General features: G+C 34.2%; 2 protein-coding genes across 2 annotated transcripts; one reads left to right on the forward strand and one right to left on the reverse strand.

The window, feature by feature from the left end:
• Positions 1-21,948: 21,948 nt before the first annotated feature.
• On the reverse strand, positions 21,949-22,452 carry LOC131058592 (uncharacterized). The gene has a single exon (XM_059210625.1). The coding sequence runs from the start codon at positions 22,450-22,452 to the stop codon at positions 21,949-21,951; it is 504 nt and encodes a 167-aa protein (XP_059066608.1).
• A 1,340-nt stretch (positions 22,453-23,792) lies between these two features.
• On the forward strand, positions 23,793-24,966 carry LOC131857985 (early light-induced protein 1, chloroplastic-like). Its single transcript, XM_059210816.1, has 3 exons — positions 23,793-24,248; positions 24,340-24,363; positions 24,447-24,966. Exons 1-3 carry the CDS (start codon positions 24,123-24,125, stop codon positions 24,789-24,791), a joined length of 495 nt encoding a protein of 164 aa, XP_059066799.1. The 5' UTR covers positions 23,793-24,122; the 3' UTR covers positions 24,792-24,966.
• The last annotated feature ends 986 nt before the right edge of the window (positions 24,967-25,952 follow it).

Genomic DNA, 25,952 nt, shown 5'->3' on the forward strand with positions numbered 1-25,952 from the left:
ATTTTTCATCATATTTGTTCTGCTTTGCACACAAACGATGTTTTGCAGGAATGTAATATACAAGCACCTCCTAAGTCGGCAAGAGAATTTATTTCAAGTGTGTTATGTAATAGACATGATGGTTGCATTTATTATAAGAGGCATTTTTTGGAAGGTTCTTGTGTTATATGTGGTGGTTTGCAATGTTTACCAAGATGCATACATTTGGAGAGCACACATGAAATTGGTACGAAACTAGTTTCCTTCAAAAAATACAAGACAGTCACATATGGAGTTAAAGATGGAAAAGATTTGAAGAGATGTGAGCTAGTGAAAAATGATATATGTGTAGAGCAATTTACGAAAATGTTTAAAGAGAAACTAGTTTATGAGTACATAATGTATACACATAGAGCTCAATGGTTAGATGAGCAATTCAAGTTGTGTAAGGGCACATTTCATCTTGGCACCATTGTCTCTATCATTGATGTCACAGAAAATTATACACTACAACCTCAAAATGAAGTAAAATCCATGTATTATCACTCTACACAAGTGTCTATTTTTGTACACATAGCATTCATGCATGTAGATGATAGCACAGAGGAGGATAGAAAGGTTGTAAGAGAGTATCACTTATACATAAGTGATGATTGTACTCATTCATTAGAGTTTGTACAAGGATGCTTTAAAGTTTTCTATGATAGTTTAAGGGAAAGGAACATATGATACAACTGACACTTAATATGGTCAGATAATTGCACCGCACAATTCAAGAATACAAGGATGTTTTATTGGCTGACAAGGATGCATGTGACAAGCGATGTACAAAATTTTTGGAATTTCACTAAGGTTGGACATGGTAAGGGAGAGCATGATGGTGCAGGAGCATGTGCAAAAAGAGCCTTAGCCAGGGAAGAATTGAAGTACGAAGGTGATGCTGAGTTGGTAGATGCAGAAACAATTGTACGATGGTGTAAGTCTATGATGGGTCCACATAATCCAGGTACATCATTGGTTCATAGATATTTTTGGTTGATTACTGAATCTAACATTGAAAACTATCTAGATTGTTGTACAGTTGCAGGATCGAGTGATATGCACTCATTTATGAGTTCAAATTCAAGTTCACTAGTAATTTATATGAGACACATGGTATGTTTATGCTCTTCATTCATGTATTGTTTGTGGGAAGAATGTGAATCAGAAGAGTGGGTTGACAAATGGTCTTGTAGACCGTTGGTTCCCATTGATTCATATCAAATTCCCAAAGCACTATAATTGAGCTAGATGGAGACATCAGTAGATTTTGACCATGTATCCGACCTAGTGGATTCAGGTGATTTTTTGAGTTAATGTTTTTGCAAGTATTCCTTTTGGTTATTTTTCTGTACACCATATTTTATTTTTTGGTATTAATTAACATATTATAAAATGTAGGTCATGTGTATGCAGTTCTTGCAAAAGAGAACAATGAAGAAGGAACAAATTACTATTTGTGTCATTGTGTTGAGCCTAAAAGAAAATTGACAACCACAATCATTGATGGAGAGGGTATTGAGTACCCAATAGGGTTTGTTGTCGTGACAAGAACATGGCTTCGGAGATACCCTATCAAGAATTATGATGTTTGGTTGTTCAAGGATGTTGAAACACACAGACATATTCTTCATTTCTCTAACCTTGTTGTTGCAACATATATTCATTTGATGAAGTATCGTGGTAGACCTCATAACAAGATTTTATGGAAAGTTCATGAATTTGACCATGAGGCAATACTTGTCACAATATGGGTTAGAGCCGATCTTGAAGGCTCACTTGATTGATTCTATGGTTCAAAGTAGAATGATTTTGAGAATTTTGTATAAATCGTCGACGAATTGTTCTATATTCATTTTTTGTACATATAAATGCCCATGAGCTGATTTTTACATGTTTAGGGGCATAATTTTGTATATTTAATTGGCAATGAGCTGATTTGTACATATGTATATCCCAAATTTTGTATATTAAAATGGTGATGAGCTAAATCACACATATTGTAATGCCAAATTTTGTATAAAAGCCCATGATATGATTTGTATATTAAAATGGCGATGAGCTGAATCACATATATTGTAATGCCAAATTTTGTATAAAAGCCCATGAGATTATTTGTAAGACAATTTTTTGTATAATCAAATAGCCAAGAGTTGATTGGACCATATTTAGAGACAAATTTTTGAATAATATGTGACAATGTTTTGTGACTATTTTGTGTGTTAATGTTTTGTGACTATGTTTTGAGTATATGTGATGTGTCCCTGGTCAATCATGAGCATTCTTTATTCTTGTATAATCATGGATAATTATTTGAGTCATTATCGGGTCATAGGGGTCATAGATTGAGACTAGATACAATTTGAGAAAAAATTGTCATTGTTGTCAAAAAAATTGTCAAAAAAGTTGTCAAGCAACTTCTACATTGCATCGGTAAGGTATGACTCTCGACGTTCTGGTGCTTTGGGATGCACAAAAGGGCCATGCCTATCATAAACCTGCCCACCCGGACATGCTTGTGATGTCAGTTTGTTCACATGAGGAACAAAATCAATTCTAGCCAATCTTGCAACTTTTCCTTGTAAGCAACTGACGATTTTTTGAGCAGGCAAAAAATACTACTAATTGAAAATGGCTCCAAGTCATTGAAAACCGAGATAGGACATTGTAGAGGAGCCTTAGGCGACCCCATGGGATCAAATAGATTGACCATATGTGTCATGGATTGGAAGAAATAGTTCGTCAAATTTTGACAATTTTTTAGACTCAGGGCACTTGAGAGATCGCACCGGTAGGGTATGACTCTCGATGTTCTGGTGCTTTGGGATGCATGACAGGGCCATGCCTAGTGTAAAAATACCCACTTGGATGTGCTCACGATGTCGGTTTGTGCACACGAGGAAGAAAATAAATTCTAGCCAATCTTGCAACTTTTCCTTGGAAGCAATTGATGGTTTTTTGATTAGGCGAAAAAATGCTACTAATTGAAAATGGCTTCGTGTCATCTAAAACCAAGATAGGCTATTGTAGAGGAGCCTCACATGACCCCACAAGATCAAATAGATCATCTGTATGTGTTGTGGATTGGAAGAAACAGTCTGTCAAATTTTGACATTTTTTTGGACTCAGGGCACTTGAGAGATCGCACAGGTAGGGTATGACTCTTGATGTTCTGGTGCTTTGGGATGCATGATAGGGCCATTCCTAGTTTAAACCTACCCACTCAGGCATGCTCATGATGTCGGTTTGTTCACACAAGGAACAAAATCAATTTTAGCCAATCTTACAACTTTTCCTTGCAAGCAACTAACAGTTTTTTGAGTAGGCGAAAAAATGCTACTAATTGAAAATGGCTCTTATTCATTGAAAATTGAGATAGGCCATTGTAGAGGAGCCTCACATGACCCCACAAGATCAAACAGATTGACTGTATGTGTCGTGGATTGGAAGAAATAGTCTGTCAAATTTTGACAATTTTTTGGACTCAGGGCACTTGAGAGATCACACCGGTAGGGTATGACTCTCGACGTTCTGGTGCTTTGGGATGCACAATAGGGCCATGCCTAGCGTAAACCTACCCACCCAGACGCACTCGCGATGTCGGTTTGTGTATACGAGGAACAAAATTTGACCATTCTGAGCGTGAGGGTGCTCTCGCACCAAACACATTGTTGTTTATATTCATATTGTCAATTTTTGTTGTTTATATTCATATTGTTAATTACATATCCAAATATTCATTTAAATTTATAAAAGGGCAGCCACCAAATATAGAAAATACACAATAATGAACCAAATACAAGGAGTTTTGTAGGGTTAATTCAACATTTTAGAAATTTTATCAAATCATATTCCACGATTGCAATGCTTTTTATCATATATTTTTGTTGTTTATATTCATATTGTTGATTACATATGCAAATATTCTTTTAAATTTATAAAAGGACAACCACAAAATACAACAAATACAAAATAATGAACTCATTACACATTTATTGGATCGAATATCGATATTTATATATATATATAAAAAGTCATGTCTGCCAAGTCAATACAAGTATTACAAAAATGTGGCATATGCCATGTCCAAATTGATATACAATAAAAATGTAGAATATGTCTACATGTATTGGTCATTCTATGACCAAAACTAACACTATATGATCCTAAACTTGTGGTGGATCATCAGAATCAAGCCTCTTCGGTGCAGTACGTGGCTCTGTAGATGGTTGCAAAACCACAATTCAAAAGCCAAGTTAGAATTCTTTTGTAGAAAATAGTTCACAATTAACATCATAACTATGCATTTAACTTTAATTCCTTTGCAATTGAAATATAGATTACCTTGTCAGCTGATCTAGGAGCTAATGTCTTCGCTCTCCTCTCCTTGTCACTCTTAGGAGTTTTCTTGAAGACATACTTAAATTGATCCACGTTATGGCCGTACCGTGAAGGAGTCTATTGTAGATTAAATGTACAATTAATAAAATGTACTAACAAAGAATATATCAGAAACACTTAAAAGCTATAATATAGAGAACAATGATGTACCTGTGCCTGAGATGCTTCTCCAATGGACTAAGGATGGCTCACCATCGATGTAGAAACTGACGCTATTACCTATACAAAAAATGTACAAAGATTAAATACAATTAATATAATGATAAGTATTGAAGGTTGAAAAAAATTAATTTTACATATCAAACAAAAGTGTACCGGATCCTGAGATGCTTCTCCAGTGCAAGGAGGAGGGTTCTCCATTGATGAAATAGGTATGGATATTTCCTGTATGAAAAAATTATAAGATTATAATATATCACAAGTTCACATGTACAAGTGCATATAATCATGAAATCAAGAAAATAAAGTAGAGATACATACCTCCTCCCTCTCTTGATCCGTGAGTGAATCAAGTGCATTCAACATATCCATAAAGCTCAATGGCCACTGTACATGTAAAACAGACAAAAAATACTATTCAATCTACAAACCCCAACTAATACTTGATTTCAACATTTTCAAACAATTGTACAACTAAAAATGTGTTCAATTACCTTCTTCACACATTTTGGCATCTTTGATGAATTCTTTTTCTTTGGACGAGCCCTAGACGCGGATGAGGTACCCAAAAAACACAAAATTAACATGAGATATTAGTACAGATAATAAATTAAACATAATTTTAAAAATCTAAAATGAAATGACTTGCATATTCCATCAAAATAATACATAAAAAGAGTTGTACAAAATATGATACTGTATAGCCTTGTAGGCCAAAATTGATTGCTGAGAGCATGATGTCATCAATCTGGGACATTTCATCCCCTATCAACACTTACAAACCAAAAATTGGACCAAGCATTAAAAATAGTTAGTATATCTTGTATTTTTTTGAATTCAAAGTGTACTATTCTATTTTAACATGTTACAAAATTTATACCTCAGGCATTGAAGTTGCAGCTATGGTAACTGGGGGAGGCGTATGGGATACTGCTACTGCATCCTGAAATGCATATTATTTGTCTCAATTTAAATCAATGTATAAATGAAAATTCATTTATGTAATTACAAATTTAAAGTGACTAATAAATAAAATGTTATGAATTCAAATCAACACACTTGTGTCTATGGCTCATGGGCAAACACCATGTCCATCAACTCATCTATCAGTGTGACATCCTCAACTGTGTGAGCCTGACATCTACAACCACAAATCATGCACAGATGGTATGAGTATCCATCTGAGTATCTATCTTGCATAGAGCCACCACCTCTACCATGAAACTCTCTCATGTCAAAATAGTTTGGCCGCACATTGAGCACAAACTCACAATATATTTTTTGTAAAAAATATAATGGCACCTCATAATTATTACAAGGTGGATCATCAAAGACCATCCACCACCTTTGCTAAAAAATATTCTTCATCTACACATTGGTACACCAATGTATGGGAAACCTCTTTGCATTAAGAGGTAATGGCGGACCAGTTTTGCGATCAACAAAAAGGGCACATATTTGTTGTTTAGAAATATTTTTGTTTTTTACTCCATCGTATGATAGCCCATTGGCATAGAATTGACGACACCTATCCCTAAAGATTCCCCATTTGGTAATTTCTATGGAAATAGCTATGGCACCACTAGCTAATGTTTCTAAGCTAGTGGCAAGGGATTGATGATGGTCAAATTCAGAAGTTTTCAATTTTACAGTCAGTCTATTGATTTTAGATGTATTTTGTCCTGACTGATTAATTAATTCTTCCTGTGTTTTGGCTGTGTGGTCAAAAGGAGGAATTGGGGGTTGTTCTTGTGTGTTTACAGGAGGTGCATTTGGTCGTTCTTGTGGGTTTTCAGGAGCTACATTTGGTTGTTCTTGTTCTGGATTAGAAGAATCTGGGTTTTGAAACAAAAAATGAAAAAACCTAATCAAAATTAATGAAATTAAATTCAAAATGCATAAACCAGAAAGAAAGACAAAAATAAACAAAAACTAACCTTGATCCATAGCTTGGAGGACAAATTTAGCACCCCGTTCATAGTTTAGGTTAGAAAATGGGGAAAAAACGAAGTAAAAAATGCGCTTTATGGGTAAATGAGACCCAGTTTTTTTTTTTAACTTTGTTTACCAGGCACTGCGTACGTGGTTTTATTTGGATTATTAGTGCGTACGTGCCTATTTTCCTATAAGCAGCACGTATGCGCTAATTTTCCTAGGTGTAGCATGTACGCGCTCATTTTCCTAAAAGCAACGCATACACACTACCTTTTCTAGGCTCGGGAAGATCAAAGCTAAGCACGTACGTGGCAATTTCAAATTTTAAAACCGCATATGCGTTGCCTATTTTCCATGTTTTTTTTGGGTGGTGTCCACTTTTCTGACCACCATCTTTTGCACATACCCTACTATCGATAGCCATAACAAGAGAATCCCATGAATCAAGCAAAGAATAAAGAGAGATTTGACATTTCTCCTCTTCGTTCATCTTAACATTGACAGGTACTAATTGAGCCACCAACATATTGAATTCTTCTAGGTGGTCTGCAACTCGTCCTCCCTCTTCCATATTCAAGGAATATAATTTCTTCCTCAATAAAAATTGTTTTAATAAAGATTTCGCTTCATACATTTTACCAAGCTTAGCCCATAGCTTCTTTGAAATGTTTTCTTCATGGACATTAATCTAAACAAAGTCTGCTAAGCACATTTTGATGAGACCCTTGGCTTTTAGTTCCATAACATCATACTAAGCTGCTGCGGTAGGATCCAAGGGCCTTTGGACATTTGCATGAACATCATCCCATAGATCTTGATCTATTAGTAGATCTTCCTGTATTGACTTAAGTTTTCACCTCAAACGATAACCTGCAACTTGTTAGTCCATCATGAAAATACAAAACTACAAGAACTCAAGCTTCAACCAATGAAACAACATGAAATAAAGAAAATAAAATAATTATACCTTCATGGATTATGTCTCATTGTGTCCTAACCCCATTGTTCTTGGTTGCAGATGATTTGCACTCAAACAAGAATTGGTAGCTTCCAAGATGGAAAGTGTGGAATGGACTAATAGATGATATGAAATGCAAAGCTATGCTATGAAAATGATTTATGCTAATTTTCTCAAAAACTCTTAAATGCTTAGACAAATGAACTCACAGATGCAAAGTTTAAAACTCCTAGTTAAATATGAGATTAGCTATTAGTTTCAAAAATGGCTTAGGAGACCTCTATTTAGAGATTTTTGAGTGCATAAGCTTAGGTGGTAGAGATCAACGGTCATGATTAAATCTTTCATTTTGGATGGCTATGAGCAAGAGGCTGAAGGTTGATAGAAAGGGGGAAGGAGAAGACAAGTGTCACTAATCTCACCTTTACTGAGGGGAAGACTGAGAGAATCTATTATTGGTTGGAGAATATTTATGAATGGAGGGACAAGTGGAGATGGACTAGGGCTAGGTGGACAAAACCTCCTCTAAGAATATAGGAGTGTTGGAGTAAAAATAGCGAGGTTTGAAAGATTATGTGCACATACACATTTTATTCATGAATATGGAAGTTGGAGATAAGTGGCTCATAAATGATTTATTTTTATTGATTTAAATTATCCACATGATGGATGAGCTGGCTAAGGTGGAGATGATGTGGATATGAGGTGAGTTGGAAAGTGGTAATTAAATAATAATGAAACTATAGGATAGTGAATAGTGCACAAATATGATAAGGAATGATAATTAAATATTTAATATTTAATTATTGGCTTACAAGAAAGAGGGATAATGAATGAATTAATTAAATGTTTCAACTCAATTAATTAATAGAAGAATATTAAATACTAACAAATTAAATAAATTAATCTTTTCAAACTAGTCATTTAATAGGAGAATAATCATTAAATAAATATAAAATATTTATTTAATTTCTCATAGCCATTTTTATGTGTATACATTTTGCCCCTCTTTGAAATGATGTTGAGACAACATTGTTTGAAAGATTAAATGAAGTCTCGATGATGCCCCTGACAATGATGAAAATTTTGATTGTGTGCCCCCTTGGGAAATTGGTTGTGAAAGTTTAAGAAATTTGATTGAGTGATTAATCTTACAATAATTGATTGAAAAGATAAAAAATAGGCCCTTCAATTAAATTTACTTTTGAAAAATAAATAAAATTGCCCCACTTTGAAAAATTAATTACCCCTTCAAAAAATAAAAAAGGTAATAATAAAATTAACCATGGCTCATTTTATCCTTATTTGCAATTTGTCAGCATTTGTAGAGAAAAGAGAAACTATCCTAGAGTTCTGAGCTGGAAAGATGGTGAACCTGTATGAGAACCATAGATTTGAGCATGTTTGGTGAAAACAACGACTTGTCAAGTACGACCCACCGGTGAGTAACCTATCCCAAGCTTAGCTTGACTTCTGTACAAGTTTTCCATGTTTTTCACATGAATTAGGGTAGTTTTGAAAAAAAATCATTTTTCTCATTGTTGTTTTTCGCTTTTGTTTGGTAGGTTAGCGATTCTGTTGACTAGGTTAGTATTTCTATTTGTTTCTTGCATTCATCCTTTTTGTTCATGCACATGTCATGTTTGTTAGCGTATATGATCTGTTAGCACTTTCATGAGTTAGGTTTGCACATATGTATTGTGAGTTAGCACATTTACCGTAGTTTGTGCTTTTCCATGGTATGATTGCGCATTTGTGTTGTGGGTTAGTGCATATGTTCAATTTAGCACCTCTGTTCATTACGTTATCGCATATGTTTAGTTTAACAATGCTATTGTTGAAAAATGAACTTTTGTGATTGATGCAAAGTGTAAGTTCATTTTGATGAATGTGATTTGATGTTTGATAGATTGATGGACAATTGATGATGATTGATAACTATGATCGATGAGTTGATTGATTTGATTGATTGATAATTGTTGATTGATTGCTTGATAGATGTTTTGATTTGATAAGATAACTATTTGTTTAGAACCATGATTGATTTTTTGATAGGAGCTCAAAGAGACCAATATAGTCTCCAATGAAGAGCTTAATATGTTGATCTTTTGATTAAAATCATGAATTGTTTGATAGATAATATTTTCTTGAAATGGTTGATTGATAGGATAGATGATTGATAGATAAACTTGTCTGATTAAATAGGAGAAACTTGATGTTCTCCAGTGTTAGCAAAAATTCTTGATGATGCACCACTTGGTTCCAGAGTTGAGTCAGGATGAGATTAGACATATTGCTACTTGTGGTCTGTGTCACCTTTTGTATATGCCAAATATTACGCATAACAAGGGTCTTTTGATAGCATTGGCTGAGAGATGGCATAGTGAGCATAACACGTTTCACATACCCACTAGTGAGATCAGTGTTATGCTCAAGGATGTGTGTAGGATCTTACATATCCCTGTTACTAGCAAGATTGTCCAATATGACTACTAGGATTAAGGAGGTACTAAGGCCTACATGGTAGTTTTTGGAGATGGGAGAATTGATGGTGGGGAGATCAAATGGGAGGATATGATTATGAATTATGAGACTCTCCCAGTTATACTTTTAGGTTTGATTGGTGGATTTATTTATCCATATAGGAGATCACGAGGGTTTTTTGTTAGATGGGGCATCATTCTCTAGAGAATGATGCAGTACCATATTCTAATGTGTGGGGTGTTTGCATGCTCACACATCTTTATCATGATTTACATCAAGTCATGTATGATGATGGGGCTAGTCTGTCTAATGGGTGCACACTCCTACAGATCTAGTGTTGGAAGCACATAGTTTTCACATAGAAAATGCATGAAAGGGTTAGAGGAGATTATCAACCTTTTGTGTACTTGTACAGAGGTATCTTTACTTAGTGTAAGTTAGGTAAGCTAGAGTATTAGAGATGAGTTCTTGATTCTTTAGATGGTGTTATTTGGCGACCATACCTTCATTGTGATCCATGGTTAGAGGATGATTATGTATTACCATTGATCTTACAGAGTAGATATCTGATCAGATGTAATCATTTCATTATTGAGAGGCAATTATTTGGTTAGCTTTTGAGATAGTTTGGCTACATTCAGCATATTTCTACTGGTGTGGCCATATATGCACGAGCATACAAGGACAAATGAGATTGGGGTCCTTCTTTGTCTTTTAATGTAGCATAAGCAGTTTTTGGATATTCCCATGGTGGCTTATGATTTGAGACCTCATGTTCTAGATGTGGGTATTACAATAGATTATGCTCAGTATCTTCTTACTCATCGATTCCTTTGCATTACTATTCCCATAGACCCTCCTCCCAGATTAGGAGGCGAGGAGTCAAATTATGATGATCCTATGGTGAGGAGGTAGAGACGAAGGTGAGAGGTTAGAGCTGCTTGAGAGGCTGGAGGAGATGAGAGGGATGAGGGTGGTGATGGTCATGGAGGGACACGAGGATAGAAAGTAGGCAAGGATAGAGTCTGTGGAGGACCTTTTGGAGAGATTGGATGATTTGGCAGGATAGAAGACCACTTCCTATGGTACGTAGAGATGCAGGTCAAGTTGGGAGGGATGTAGGTAGAGAGAGTGGCAAGATTGTCTTAGTGAGAGGACTACCTTCTCCTAGATTGGGTAGAGGTAGTGGATTATACATAGGTGAGGCAAGAGGGATTGATTTTGGTTAGTCATCTAGATCTTGGGGTTATAGAAGCATAGGGATGTTGGGATGAGGGTAGGAGGATTTAGAGGACCATGTGCCACTTCTTCGTCACTAGATCAGGAGATCCACATATATTCAGACTCCAACTAGTGGAGAGGCAGGAGAGAGGGCTAGTGATGAGGCTGTGTAGGATGATGCACCTCAGTAGGATGTACCATAGCAGGAGACCATGGATGACCTCAAAGCACAAATAAATCATTTGAGAGAACAGGTACAAGCTCTCACTCTTGAGAGAGATAGAGCAGTGAGGAGATATCAAGATGTACATGATACACTCGATCATATAGAGTAGGTTGGATTTGGTATACTCTCAGCTGATACTGTTAGAGCATTATTCCAGTCTGGGAAGGAGACTACGTATTGGTAGAGGTTATATGAGGATCTGGTCTCAGAGAGAAAAAGAGAAGATAGCTATGTGATTATAGTCAGGATGCATACCAGCAGTGGTGGGGTTATGGGACCTCCTTAGAGAGACAAGGACAGGGATCCAAGACCATTTGGTGGGACTTCCCATCTACCTCCACAAAGAAAGACAGATTCAAGTGGCATTGGCATTGGACACCCTTGATTTGAGACTTGATTTGTATTATGGGACATTGTATTGTATTAGTTATTGCTTTGGTATATCATTGTATACTTGGACTTTTTATGTTTATAATGATATGTAGACGTGGACTTCATATGATGCTTTGATTCATGATTTATTATGCATGCTACGAGGATGACGATGACCTATATGCATTGATTACATGGATGATGGTATGATGATATTTTCTTTTCTTTATGTTGTATGATGTCATAATGATCTAAATGACTCTATGATATGATGATGATCTATATGCATTGATTACATGGATGATGTGACCGATGATTCTATGATGCTTAACTTAAATGATTAAATGCAATGATCTATATCAAAATTCTTATAATGATGATGTATGCAATGGATGTTTATTTCTATTCCATGATGTACTTGCATATGATGATGAAATGATGAAATGATACTAATGAAATGCATTTGATTTTGATTTGATGATTGAAATGCCTATGATGATTAGATGATGAAATAATATGGTTAATGAATCTAAATAAAAAAAATGAAATTAAATGAACCCAATGCAACTAAAAATGATATGATCAATGCAAATTGCATTCTATTCAAACTAATGCAATTAAAATGAATGCAACTAATTAATGATGAATGGTGAACAATTTGATGGTTATGGTAACATGCAAACCTAATGATAGAAAGATGAAATGAACCTAAATAATTGAATGCAACCTAATGCAACTTAATATGATCAGTGCAAACTGTTTTTGTTTGTCCAAATATACTCAATCTTTATTTCGACCATTGATCTCGAATGAAGTGGGATGAAATGCTTATAATGAAACTGACAATGAAATGCTTATAATGCAACTGACAATGAAATTCTTATAATGCAACCATGAATGACACTAATCTAAAATGACATAACTTAAATGATACTGCCATTCCTCACATGCTTCCTTGTAACAGTGCTTGATTTCATCATTGAGCTTTTAAATTGTTGTAAGAAAATACAAGCAACTTGACATAATGATTGAAGTTGATATGATTTTTTCTTACATGGATTTTGATATAGAAAGTTAATACAAGAAACTTGATATGATGAATCAAGTTGACTTGAGTATTTCGTGCAAAACAAATAAGGATTATCCCCTTTCATGCATGACTCGGAACATCCTCCATGATATTTTTGCGATCATATCCTTAGATGAGTACAAACATTACTAAGAGATAAACCACCATTAGCAAAAAAAGAAAACAATCTTCCCCCATCATAGCTCCTCTAGTCATAGACATCATTGAGTTGCATAGGATACATGATTGGCAAAAATTGAGATATAACATTGAATCATGTATGTCGTACATATGTTCTCATAGTCATTAACTGATATAATCATTTTGATGAATGATCATTGATAATCCTTTATTACTTGTTGATTGGCTCTTTGCATTTCGAGTTTCACGATTTAGTTGTTACAAATGTCTTGATCTTTGTTGTCTTGTTGCTCATTGTTTGTTTCAAAACCCTAGGTGTTTTTGGTTTTTTCTAAGTTTTTGAATGTTTTTGGATTTTTCGAAGCTTTTAAATATGCCCTTAGCAAATGTTTTTTAGGTTTTTCCCTCAATAGTAACAAACTTTAGGATGGATATATAAAAGGATAATCCAAACCATGGTGGGATACAATGCAGATATGATTGACTTTGATAAAATTTAAGACAATGACTACACTAATTATGTCGAAGATTGATAATTGTTGATAAGCTACACATTTTCTGCTAATGATTTAGAGCAATGGATGCAATAGATGAAATGGATATGCTAGGATGGATAGACATGATAGGATGTATAGATGCGATAGGATGGATAGATGATCAAAGTGATCTCATAGATGGAAGAACCCACTTTGAGATAGCACCTTTACCAAGTTTTCACTATCTAAATTTATTGCATTTTTTCATATATTTGAACTTTTTTTTTTAAATTTGACTGTTTTCATTGCTTTACACTGTTTTTGTATTTTTTCTCTTTATGTTTTTTAGGGATTTTTGCTGTTTTTCTGATTTTTAGACTTTTTTTGCTTTTTCAATGTTTTTTGGTATTTTCTATTGATACTTTTAAGCATACAATTTCTTCAGATGCAAAGTATTGATAGGCTCATCGAACCAATCACCTTCTTGTGTAGATAATATGTATGCTCCTGAACCATATGCTTCTACCATGACAAAGGGACCCAACCAGTTTGGCTCAAATTTACCTTCCTTTTCTCGATCTTGTTGAATACGTGGATTTTCTCTTAGGACTATATCTCCAATCTGAAAAATTCATGACTTAACTCTATGGTTTTAGCATTTATCCATTCTCTGTTGGTATGCCTTTGAATGATCTGAAGCATTTTGGCGGCGTTCCTTAATCAGCTCAAGTTCTTGAAGCCTAGAGACTCATTATTCTTCCTCTGGGATAAGACCTTTCAAGGACACCCATACAGAAGGTATCTCTACTTCTACTGGTAATATTTCTTCTAGTCCATACAATAAAATATGGAGTTGCCCATGCTAGTGTATGAATTATAGTTCGGTATGCCCATAGAGTAAGATTTAGCTGAATATGATAGACCTTACCAGCTTCATTGATTGTTTTCTTCAAGATCTTTAGGATTATTTTATTTGATGCCTTAGCTTGGCAATTTCCTTGTGGATAATATGGTGTTGAGAACCTATGTTGGATATGGAATCTCTGACATAGTTCCTTCACATCTTGATTCTTAAATAGCCTCCCATTATCAATGATGATGGTCATAGAGACTCCATAGAGACAGATTATGTAGCTCAAGATGAATGATGATATTTTCTTTCTTGTCACCTCTTTCAAAGGCACTGCTTCAGTCCATTTAGTAAAATACTTAGTAGCAGTCAAAATGAACTTATGTCCATTAGAAGATGAAGGATTTATTTTACCCACTAGGTCAAGTCCCCATTGAGAGAATGGCCATGATCCTACCATAGGATGCAGTTCTTGTGCTAGTGCGTGGATGAGATTCCCATGGATCTAACATTGTTTTCATTTCTTTGTATCGGTATGTGCAAGATCATGGTGTACCAAAACAAGCCCTTAAGTGGCAATGAAATTTCAGAAAATCAGAGTTATGCAACTTGAAATGAAAATTTGAATAAGTTGTGAACATTATTTTTAAAATGTGTAACAAGAGAATCTATAGAAAATTGACTGTAGTTTCTAAGCTACTAGTTGATTTTTGAAAAAAAAATCCTATTTCATGAAAATTTCAAATTTCAATGCAATGGTACTAAAATTTCAAGAAAAAGATAAGAAGTAGATGTATGTCTGAACACCCAAATCACAATCAAATCATAATTATTTTCTATAATATTTATAATATAAGTATTCTAGACTCATGTCCGGATGTGACACATATTTTTTTATAATTTTTTATAAAGTAAATAATTACTTATGAATTTATTAGTATAACTTTTCAGAAATTCAGAAACTCCTACGTCTGATCACCTTAAATTGGTCAAAACCTTATGAAATTTAAATTTTTTATTTTTTCCCTATAGTAGACAAAGCATAAGATGTGATGCATGTTTCGGATTCAAAAAGAATTATATCGTTTGAAAGTTATGTTTTTCAATCAATCTATCATTCAGGACTAGTGTCATAATTCAATTAGAAAATAAATAATAATTATTTATTAAAGTTGAAATAAGACAAGCCTTATATATTGTTGGAAAATTGAGAATGTCCTTAAAAAACCCTTTTCGTTTTATCAATTTTGGCTACAAAAAAAGTCGTCAGCCACCAGTGTAAAGTTTGGAAAATCAAGGAATATTGAAAAACTCATTTTTTTAGTTGACTTTCTAGGCATGTCACTTCCAAGCCAAATCCCAAAGCATTCCCGAGCCAAAATTTTAAATTTTAAATTTGTACAACAAAAAATTGAATATCCGATTTTAATAACTCACTAACTAGATTTGCACATAATTAATTTATTGTTTATTAATATATTAATATATAATATTTTAATATATTAATTTATAAATAAATTTGTATATGATATTAGGGAGAGAGAGAGAGAGAGAGAGAGAGAGAGAGAGAGGGAGAGAGAGAGGATATATATATATATTGAGAGAGAGAGAGAGATGGGGAGGGTGAAGGGAGAGAGAGATGGGGAGAGGGAAGGGAGAGAGAGATAGAGAGATTAGGGGAGAGGGAGAGAGATATTATTGGTCCTATGGTATCCTAAGGGGTTATATTATGTCTTACAATCCCTTTGGACACCACATAACCCCTTAAGAAACCAAATTGTGTCGTTATGGGTCATATTATATTCTAAGGGATCATATTATGTCATATGACCCCTTTCAAACACCATATGACCCCTTAGGACACCATATGACCCCTTAAGACACCATATTGGATCATTATGGGTCCTATGGTTTACTAAGGGGTCATATTATGTCATACAACCCCTTAGGACACCATATGACCCCTTAAGACATCAAATTGTGTTGCTAAGGGTCATATGGTGTCCTAAGGGGTCGTGGGACACCATATGATCCCTAAGGACAACATACGACCCCTTACGACACCATATTGGGTCGTTATGGGTCCTATGGTGTCCTAAGGGGTCATATTGTGTCCTACGACCCCTTAGGACATAATATGACCCCTTAAGACACCAGATTGTGTCGTTAGGGGTCATATGGTGTCCTAAAGGGTCATGGGACACCATATGAGCCCTGAGGACAATATACGACCCCTAACGACACCATATTGGGTCATAATGGGTCCTATGGTGTCCTAAGGGGTCATATTGTGTCCTTGGACCCTTTAGGACACAATATGACCCCTTAAGACACCATATTGGGTCATTATCGGTCCTATGGTTTCCTAAGGAGTCATATTGTGTCCTACGACCCCTTAGGACATAATATGACCCCTTAAGACACCAAATTGTGTTGTTAGGGGTCATATGGTGTCCTAAGGGATCATGGGAGACCATATAACCCCTAAGGACAACATACAACCCCTTATGACACCATATTGTGTCGTTATGGGTCCTTTGGTGTCCTAAGGGGTCATATTGTGTCGTATGACCTCTTAAGACACCATATGACTCCTTAAGACACCATATTGGGTCATAATGAGTTCTATGGTGTCCTAAGGGGTCACATTGTGTCCTACGACCCCTTAGGACACCATATGACCCCTTAAGAAACCAAATTTTGTTGTTATAGGTCATATAGTGTCCGAAGGTGTCATGCAACACCATATGACCCCTAAGGATAACATACAACCCCTTATGACACCCTAGCTCAAAAGATGGCTCCCTAAGGATAATAAATAAGATTATCATTTCACTATGTGGGTTTTTTTAAATTAGTAATCAAGATTGATCATATCATCTATTGGAATGAACCTAACATTTTAAACTTCAAATTTAAGTTCTTTGATCCTAGCCTCATTTATTAGTCATTATGAGCTAGCCTTGTGCATGTTTGTTAGATGTGTTATTATGTGTCTTCAAATCATTGATCCAGTTAATGAAATCTTCTAGATCTAAAGTTTCTAAGCAACATGAGAGATCAATCTTAGGTTTGCATCTATCTTTCACCAAGGTAATAGGATTTTTTTCATTTATTCTAAGGTCCGCCACAAAATTACATTTTTTCATTACACCACTATGAGTAGATGTCGGATAAAGATTCAATATCATATCACAATTTTATTCAAGAAAGTAGTATTAGGTGAAATAGTTTCACCTAAATTACATGACATATTTTGACAAAACTCTATAACATGAAATAATAAGTTTTCTATATTCTCATTTTAAAACATAGATAAGATTGAATTCACATAGATTGTTTTGTCCAGAATATTTTTGAGCAAAAATGTTCTAGTTGAAACACTTTTGTCTCAAATTGTCTATATGATAACCTTTGTGGTATTTTAACACTTGTTGAAAAAAATCAATTTTAACTCTATATTTCTTTAGCTAAGAGTACTTTTATGAATTTTTTTTAAAATGATAAATATAAAAAGAAATGCTACTAGCCCGTGAAAACTATGATGTTTTGATTAAGTTTGACTTAAAAAAAATATTCATCATTTTTAAATTCAAAACATAAACATCACTTTTAGCTAATTTAAGTTGAAAAATTATATTTGTGGTGGTTGTTTGCTTCATAAAATGTGATTTTGTTCTAAAATTTTGTCTAACCTCCTTTATTATGAGCAACGTCTTACATTATCACATCAAGAAAAAAAAAATATATGATCAAGAAGTAACTTGAAAAATAGGTTGTTAAAGAAAAAATGAAGCAACAATTCTTTAGAAAATTCAATCTAACATTTAATTTCTACAACTGAAATATTATCAAGTGGCCTCAATGTGTCATCTAATATAATTATTCAAATACAATTATCAATTATTTGACATTAATTATTCATTATGTAGCATGTGGACAAGTAATATATTACATGATTAAAAAATTTGTGGGTTTTTAACGAAAAATAAAATTTTCACTAAATGTGGATGTGCCTACAGATAAAAAGGTATCAAACACCAAATTTACCCAACAAAACATGATGAATGTCTGGTTAAGTCAACCTAAATAAACTATCACATTGTAGAGTGCAAACAAGTTAAACCTACATGTGAGAATCAAACATTTAATTTTGAGCAATGAAAGATTATATTGACCAAAGATATTTTTGAACCATTAATTTAACTGTACCTTTTCAATGATTAAATTGAAATTCTAGCCCATTAAAACTCTAGCCCATTAAAATTGGTCCTTATTTTTACCACTTAGCACTTTGCATGAACCATAGAAGTAAAAGCCATGAGCACCTTAACATCTACAATAACAAACTGACCATTCCAACTTAACCCTAAATGTGACCCTTAAAGTTCACAATCTCGACAATAGTAAATTTTTTATGCAGTCATGTTGTCAATGGCATCCCTCGTCCCATGTTGAAGGGAATATCGGCGGACAGAAAATCACAGCAAATATTTTCATCCTCAGCCGAGATGTTGAACGGGCGTTTGGCTATGATTGGTCTCGCAGCGTTGGCCGTTACCGAGTTCGTTAAGGGAGGTCCTCTTATATAATTAACTTTTTCTTCTACAATTTCAAGAGTCTATGCCAATGGAAGAAATAAATGAAAAGTAACAGTTTAAATTTTGTAATATACTAGACTATAGGTAGATCTAGAAAGAAATTTTTAATCTAGAAGAAGGGATGAAATTTCAATTGTAAAACTATTTCAATCATGGCCTTATATGTGGAGCATACAGTGGGAGCAATGATAAGAGTAAAATTGAAAAATTATTTGTCCTTGCAAATTAAAATACTAACAATTTTAATTTTTTTTGTTTGTGTAGCATCTTATTTGGAGTAATGTTCCTTAGTTCAATTTTAGTTATCATGTCGCATTATAAGCAACAATGGTCTTACACATCTCATATTCATAGTACATATTACAAGAGTACCACATTCCTTCTCAATATTCATTTATCAAAAAAATAATAAATAATCCTCTGTTAACTTTTAAGATGTTGTGAAACAATAAACAATTAATTGTAATTAATTATCTATGTACAACACGCCCTTCTCCAAATTCAACTCTCTACATAAAATGTTAGAATAATTTTCATGCTCTGTCTATGGTTTAGATTCTACAAACTAGTCATATTTCTTTTGAGTAATTATCTCACCTAGTTTGCATACACCAACTTATTGAATGTGTTTTGAATGATTAAAGCGAGAGAGGCTCCAAACCCTTAACAGAATAGCGAGGAACTTACAAGTAGTGTGACCACCAACACCAAAAAAGAGGAAACCCCATTTTTGAAAGAGAGGCTTTTGATCGGAGCACACAAACGGTAGGAACAAAGGTCTCAAACCCTCAATATGCTTACATTTTTAGAACAGAGGGGTTTAGGAGAGCACTTTGAACCATAATACAAGCAAAAACCCTTTCACTAGTGATAAAATAGCTTAAGAAATAGAAATCTAATAGCGGTTTTTGAAAGGCTTCCTACAATTTTTTTCCTAAAGGACCTCCATGAACAGAGATTCTTCAAAAAGAGAAGATACCACAAAGGTCTCAAAAATAGCTGGTTCTGGAAAGCGCCTAGAAATCTCATGATAGTTGAAACACTTATCCATTCCAAAGAAACACAAAATAGGATAGTCATAGAATGGACAAGAGTAGACAATCCTAAAGGGTTTTGAGAGGCGCCCCTAAACATTTTACTTATAGAAATCCCTGCAGGAAACACACTTTTGACCACTTGGACAATAGAAATAGCCAAACTAAGATAGCCAACACCTATAAGGGTATTGATATACTATGAGTCTCACACAACCATAGAATCCTTTACTCTCCCTCCACTCTAGCAAATGACTTGCATATCTACAATAGTATCCCAACCACCACAATCCAACACAATCACCTATGCCTTAACAACTAGTGGAACCCACCAGAAACCTATATCCATAAAGGCAATGTCCAGATTAGGAACAATTAAAAACATCTCCCTAAAAGAACACCTAGAAGAACAAACCCTTCATAGCAGAGATTACAGAGCTGAGTATGGAGAGCAAAAAATATAGAGAAAGGAAAAACATGGAAGAGGACCTATCAATTTTCTCTGATAAAAAGAGTGAGAGAAGAAGAGTCAGGAAGTACTTGGATGGAGGCTACTACCAAAAGTATCTTTTCAAGCTCTGGGAAGATATGGCAGAGTTCATTATGAGGTACATAACCCTTGATGACCACTTTACTATTATTTTCACTTATCATATTACTATTTTGAATCACTTCAGTCATGATAAAAAAATCTCGATGTCGTTTTATTTACTTTCCTCTCTTGAGCATTCTATTCACAAGCATTTTGAGAATGAGGAAAATCTGGTTCTGCATGAGAGGTTAATACTCCTAATTATGGAGTATGCTAAGGCTCATGAGGTAAAACCCTCCCCTATCTTGAGAAATCCCAAACTCCTAGCCAAGCAGGATGTGTACAATGTTTCAGATACAGATTCTGGTGAGGAGGGCAAGATGGCCATGGACTGGAATGATATCCAAGTCCCAAAAGACTTTGAATACAAAACCTCAGAGGATGAGGGCCCCTTGCAGAAGCCAATGCCTGACACTACTAGTAGCATATCAAACCTATGTTGAAGAAAACCTCTATAGAATACATATTCCCATCTACAAGATAAAAGTACATGCAATAATATAAGATGGGGTAATCAAATGAAAGCAAGAGTAGAATAAATTAAAGTTTGTAAGGCATGCATGAATAAAAGGTTATAAGAAAGATCTATGGGAATGTAATAAATGAAGTAACCACAACATAGAATCAAATATTGAGTGTGTAAGCATAATGCAAAGAACATCCATAAAATCACAAAATCTAATGTAAATAAACTAGTAATGATACAAGAGTATAGTTTGCATTTAGATGTTATTCATGCTTAAGAGAATGGGTAGTTAGTTAAAGTATAAAAGATGAAATTCTAATGTAGAAGTATTAAACTTTAAAGATAAACCTTAAGGAGTGTAATTCAAATTCACAAAGATGTAAGAAAAATAAATAACTTCCTTAAATTATCTAGGGCAATTAGAAAACATACAATCATTGAAGAAATAATTAATCGAGGTAAAGAATATGGGGCTTATCATTATCATAAAAATAAAGAAATACAAAAATTAAAATATTGGATGTGAAACTTAGATCAATAATCAATTATGGGAGAATGTTTTTTATCATATTAGAAGGGAGAAGGCCCTGAACCTACAAAACAACAAAATCAGAGTACAACAACAAAAGAGGTGGCATAAAGAAACCAGACAAGAAAGCCCAACCAATTGTTCCTCAAAAGTAATAAAAAATTAACATGACTCTATAACTAAACATACTAATATTAACTAAGAACCACCTTTCAAGCATAGTAAAAGTAATTTGAGTATCAACAAGATTAAGAACTTTAACTATAGAGACAATCATCATAAAAGTCTTTTTTACGTGGCATGCAAGCTTCATACTATCAGATATACTAACTACAACCACTACTATCTTAGCCAGAGTATTAAACAAATCAAAAAATAAGAAAACTGACGTAATCATTCTTGATCATATTCTAATTTCACTGATGTCTATTAACCTTATTCACCCAAGTATCCTCCTGATTGTCCTCCCTATCTTCAATGTCCTCGTCCATCTTCCCTTCCTTTTCTAGCTTTCTTGCTTTCTTCTTTATCTTGCTTTGTCCTAGCATGAACCCCATTGCAGCCTTTCTCATGATACCATCAGTGATGGTGTAGAGAGAATCAAATGCCTCACATATATTATCAAAATGCATCCTGTAGTCATTAAGTTTTTCTTCTAGTTTCATGATTCTCTCCTTAAGCTCCCTAATCTGATCCTCCAAGTTTTTGCTACTTTCTTTGTCCGTCGGCAAATCCAGTGAGTAGGGAACCATCTCCTCTTCCTCTTGAGGATTGGAAAGTTGTGAGTTTTGGTCAGAATCCTCCATGACCTCCTTAGATTCACGCTCTCCTTCCATCTCCTCCTTGTATTGCTCTTCTTGTTCCTCTTCTTCTTCTTGGAACTCTTCATCCTTTGAATCCTCATTGGATACATCCTCCATGTTGTCAATAAATGATTTTCCAATCCTCTTGAGGATTGGAAGGCAATGAGTTATGGGAGAATGTTGTGCTTGGTGTCAATAATTGACTTTCCTTTGTTAAAAAAATTTAAGTCTCTTTTTGATGAAGATATTTGATCCTAAATATTAAATATATATTTCTCTAGTTCATTATATGCTTGGACACTTGATATTAACAAGCACATACTAATTTGTTTTTCTTTAATATGCATATATTTGGTTTGATAAATTTTGCATAATATAATTCACTCTGTGTGATGTCGATATCCAAGTTGATGTATGATCAGGTGCTATTTATAAAAATATTTTAAAAATATGTTCCTCAAAATATAATCACAATGACAAAAAATAGCTTTATGAATGAAGAATAAAAATCTACAAATCAATGATCAAAAGAATCAAGATATACAATACCATGAACAAGTTTCATGGATAAATATATCACTTATAAACTAATTATAACATTTATAACACAAATAAGAAAAAACCATAAAAATAAAGGAAGAGAGCATATGTATTTTATTTCCATTATTAAAATACCAAATATCTACATAAATAATTGATTTCTAAGTGTTGTTATTAAGAAATAATTGAATTGATATATCTTTCTTTGTTTTCTACATCATAGATTTATACATAAACACTTTAAAACTTTATTAAATTTACAATCAAGATGATACATTAATATCATAAACTATCAATCATCTCTATATAATTGAATTATTGAATTATTTACTCATGATTATTATTTATCAAATTCTACATTTAATTAATTTTTTTCTTTTAATTTTGATCCTACGAGATTATAAAAATATGCATCTTGAAGAATATATCATTACCCACCTTTCTCATTCAAAGGGAAATCCAACAATAACAATCACAGACCACATGTTTTAATCAAACTTCACAGAAAAAATATCACAATAACATCTGAAATTTTTGTCACAATAACAACTCAAATTACTAAAATATATTTCTAAACTCGTTTCCCTGAAACGCTGTAGGACTAAGCAAAGTTTCAAAATAATATCAAACTGAAACTCGAGTGAGCTATGTCCACGTTGAGTAGGCGAGAAATCGGTAGAATCTTCACGTTCGGGAGGCGACTAATGTGTGGAAACTTCACCTCTTCACGTTGGGGAGGCGAGTAAATTGAACGGTGACTATGACAGACCGCGTGTTTTAATCGAACTTCCCAGAAACAAATTCGCAAAAACATCTCAATTCTTTGTCGCAATAACAACTCATATTCCCAAAATATCTTTCTAAACTCCTTCCCCTGAAACGCTGTAGGACTAAGCAAGGTTTCAAAATAATATCAAAACTGAAACTCGACTGAGCGATGTCCACCTTTGAGTGGGCGAAAAATTGGTAGAATCTTCACGTTGAGGAGGAGAGTAATGTGTGGAAACTTCACCTAAACAAATTTGCGGGATATTTAAAAGCCACGTTTTCAAATTTTCACACACTGGATTGTAAGCTCACGTCATTCGCTTCCCTGATTCGGTCCATTTTACACCACCAAATTCGATCCTTCCCAAGCTATAAAGCCAACAACGAGTCCTCAAGGAGATATTCTAAGTATCAATCATTCTTAAGCAACTCGAAAGGAAAGTGCTCTTACAGAATTCATCTTTTCTTAGCACTCATCGATGGCGGCCATGGCTTCAATGATGATGAAAGCACCCGCAGCACTTAACTGCGGGGCAGTCAAAACGAATAGTCATATCAGTAGATTGCCCAACAGTAGCCTCCAAGTCAAGTGCATGGCTGCAAAGGTTTGCTATTTTGCTGTTGTTCGTTTAGCTATTTTGCTCTTTATTCTTATGAAGCTTTGGCTAATGCGTTTTATTTTGGTACGTGGATCAGGATCCAAAGGAAACGTCTACCAAGGTAAGAAACGATGTAGATGCCCAATTTATAGTTTATTTATATGATGTGCACAATTTATCTGATATAGGAAATATGAAATCCAGGTGAGCACGAAATTTGGCGACCTGTTTGCGTTCTCAGGGCCTGCGCCGGAGATCATCAATGGAAGGGCGGCTATGTTGGGGTTCGTATCGGCCATTGCAGTGGAGGTGGCCAGCGGAAGAGATTTGCTGTCGCAGGTGAATAGTGGAGGACTGTCGTGGTTTGCGTTAACTGCAGGATTAATGACGGTGGGGACACTGGTGCCCCTGTTCAATGGAATATCGAGGGAGAGCACGTCGCAGCCAATATTTTCATCCACAGCAGAAATGTGGAATGGGCGCTTTGCTATGCTCGGCCTCCTCGCATTGGCTTTCACTGAATACGTCAAGGGTGGACCGCTTGTATAAACACCTTAATATCTATTTCTATTCAAGCACTGGCTCCAGTATTGGAAGCTCTCACATGGCATTCCATGTTCCAGTGGAATTTTCTTGTACTGTTTAGAATGTCATACAGTTCAATTATACAAAACCTTGTAAAAAAATTCAATCTTATACTATAAAGAAAGTTTGAGTTCAACGACTAGGGCACTTTACTATTTTTTGAAAGCTTGTTAAACAACAGATTTCTTAGCGTTTAAATACTCTTATACATTTCAAATATGTTCAAAATAATTCAAATCAATGCAAGAATTTAAATATCTGGTGAACTGGAAGATTTCTAATTGGTCTACCAATTTATGTAGATGTTCAGTTTTATCATACATATATTAGTTTTACCCATGCACTAATTCATTAATATTTGTTATTTACCTTCATTTTACAATTCTTGTGGCCTAAGTCATTTTGACATGCATAAAATTAATTATGTGTCTTTATATCTGATTCCTACAATTTTAAAACTCAAATTCAAATTTTAGTTTATTCATAATCATTTGTTGTTTGTCAAAGCTAATTAAACACATGTTTACATGATTTATGGTTATCTTCTTGTATTTAAAGGCAAATTGATTTGCATTCTTTTAAAAGTTATGTATTGAAACTTATATATCCCCATTTAAACTATATTCACATACATTCATTATTTAAATTTGTAATATATTACAATCAATTTGCAGGCACATCTAGACATTCACTCCATGTATTGAGATTATCATTTCACTATGTGAGTTTTTTTTCATTCGTATTCAAGATTGATCATATCGTCTATTGGAATGAACCTAACATTTTAAACTTCAAATTTAAGTTCTTAGATCCTAGCCTCATTTATCAGTCATTATGAGCTAGCCTTGTGCATGTTTGTTAGATGTGTTATTATGTATCTTCAAATCATTGATCTACTTAATGAAATCTTCTAGATCTAAAGTTTCTAAGCAACATGAGAGATCAATCTTAGGTTTGATTCTAGCTTTCACTAAGGTAATTGAATTTTTTTCATTCATTCTAAGGTCATCCACAAAATTATATTTTTTCATTACACCACTATGAATAGATGACGGATAAAGATTCAATATCATATCGCAATTTTATTCAAGAAAGTAGTATTAGGTGAAATAGTTTCACCTAAAC

This window comes from Cryptomeria japonica, chromosome 8 (genome assembly GCF_030272615.1).
Source record: "Cryptomeria japonica chromosome 8, Sugi_1.0, whole genome shotgun sequence".
Taxonomy (NCBI): Eukaryota; Viridiplantae; Streptophyta; class Pinopsida; order Cupressales; family Cupressaceae; genus Cryptomeria; species Cryptomeria japonica.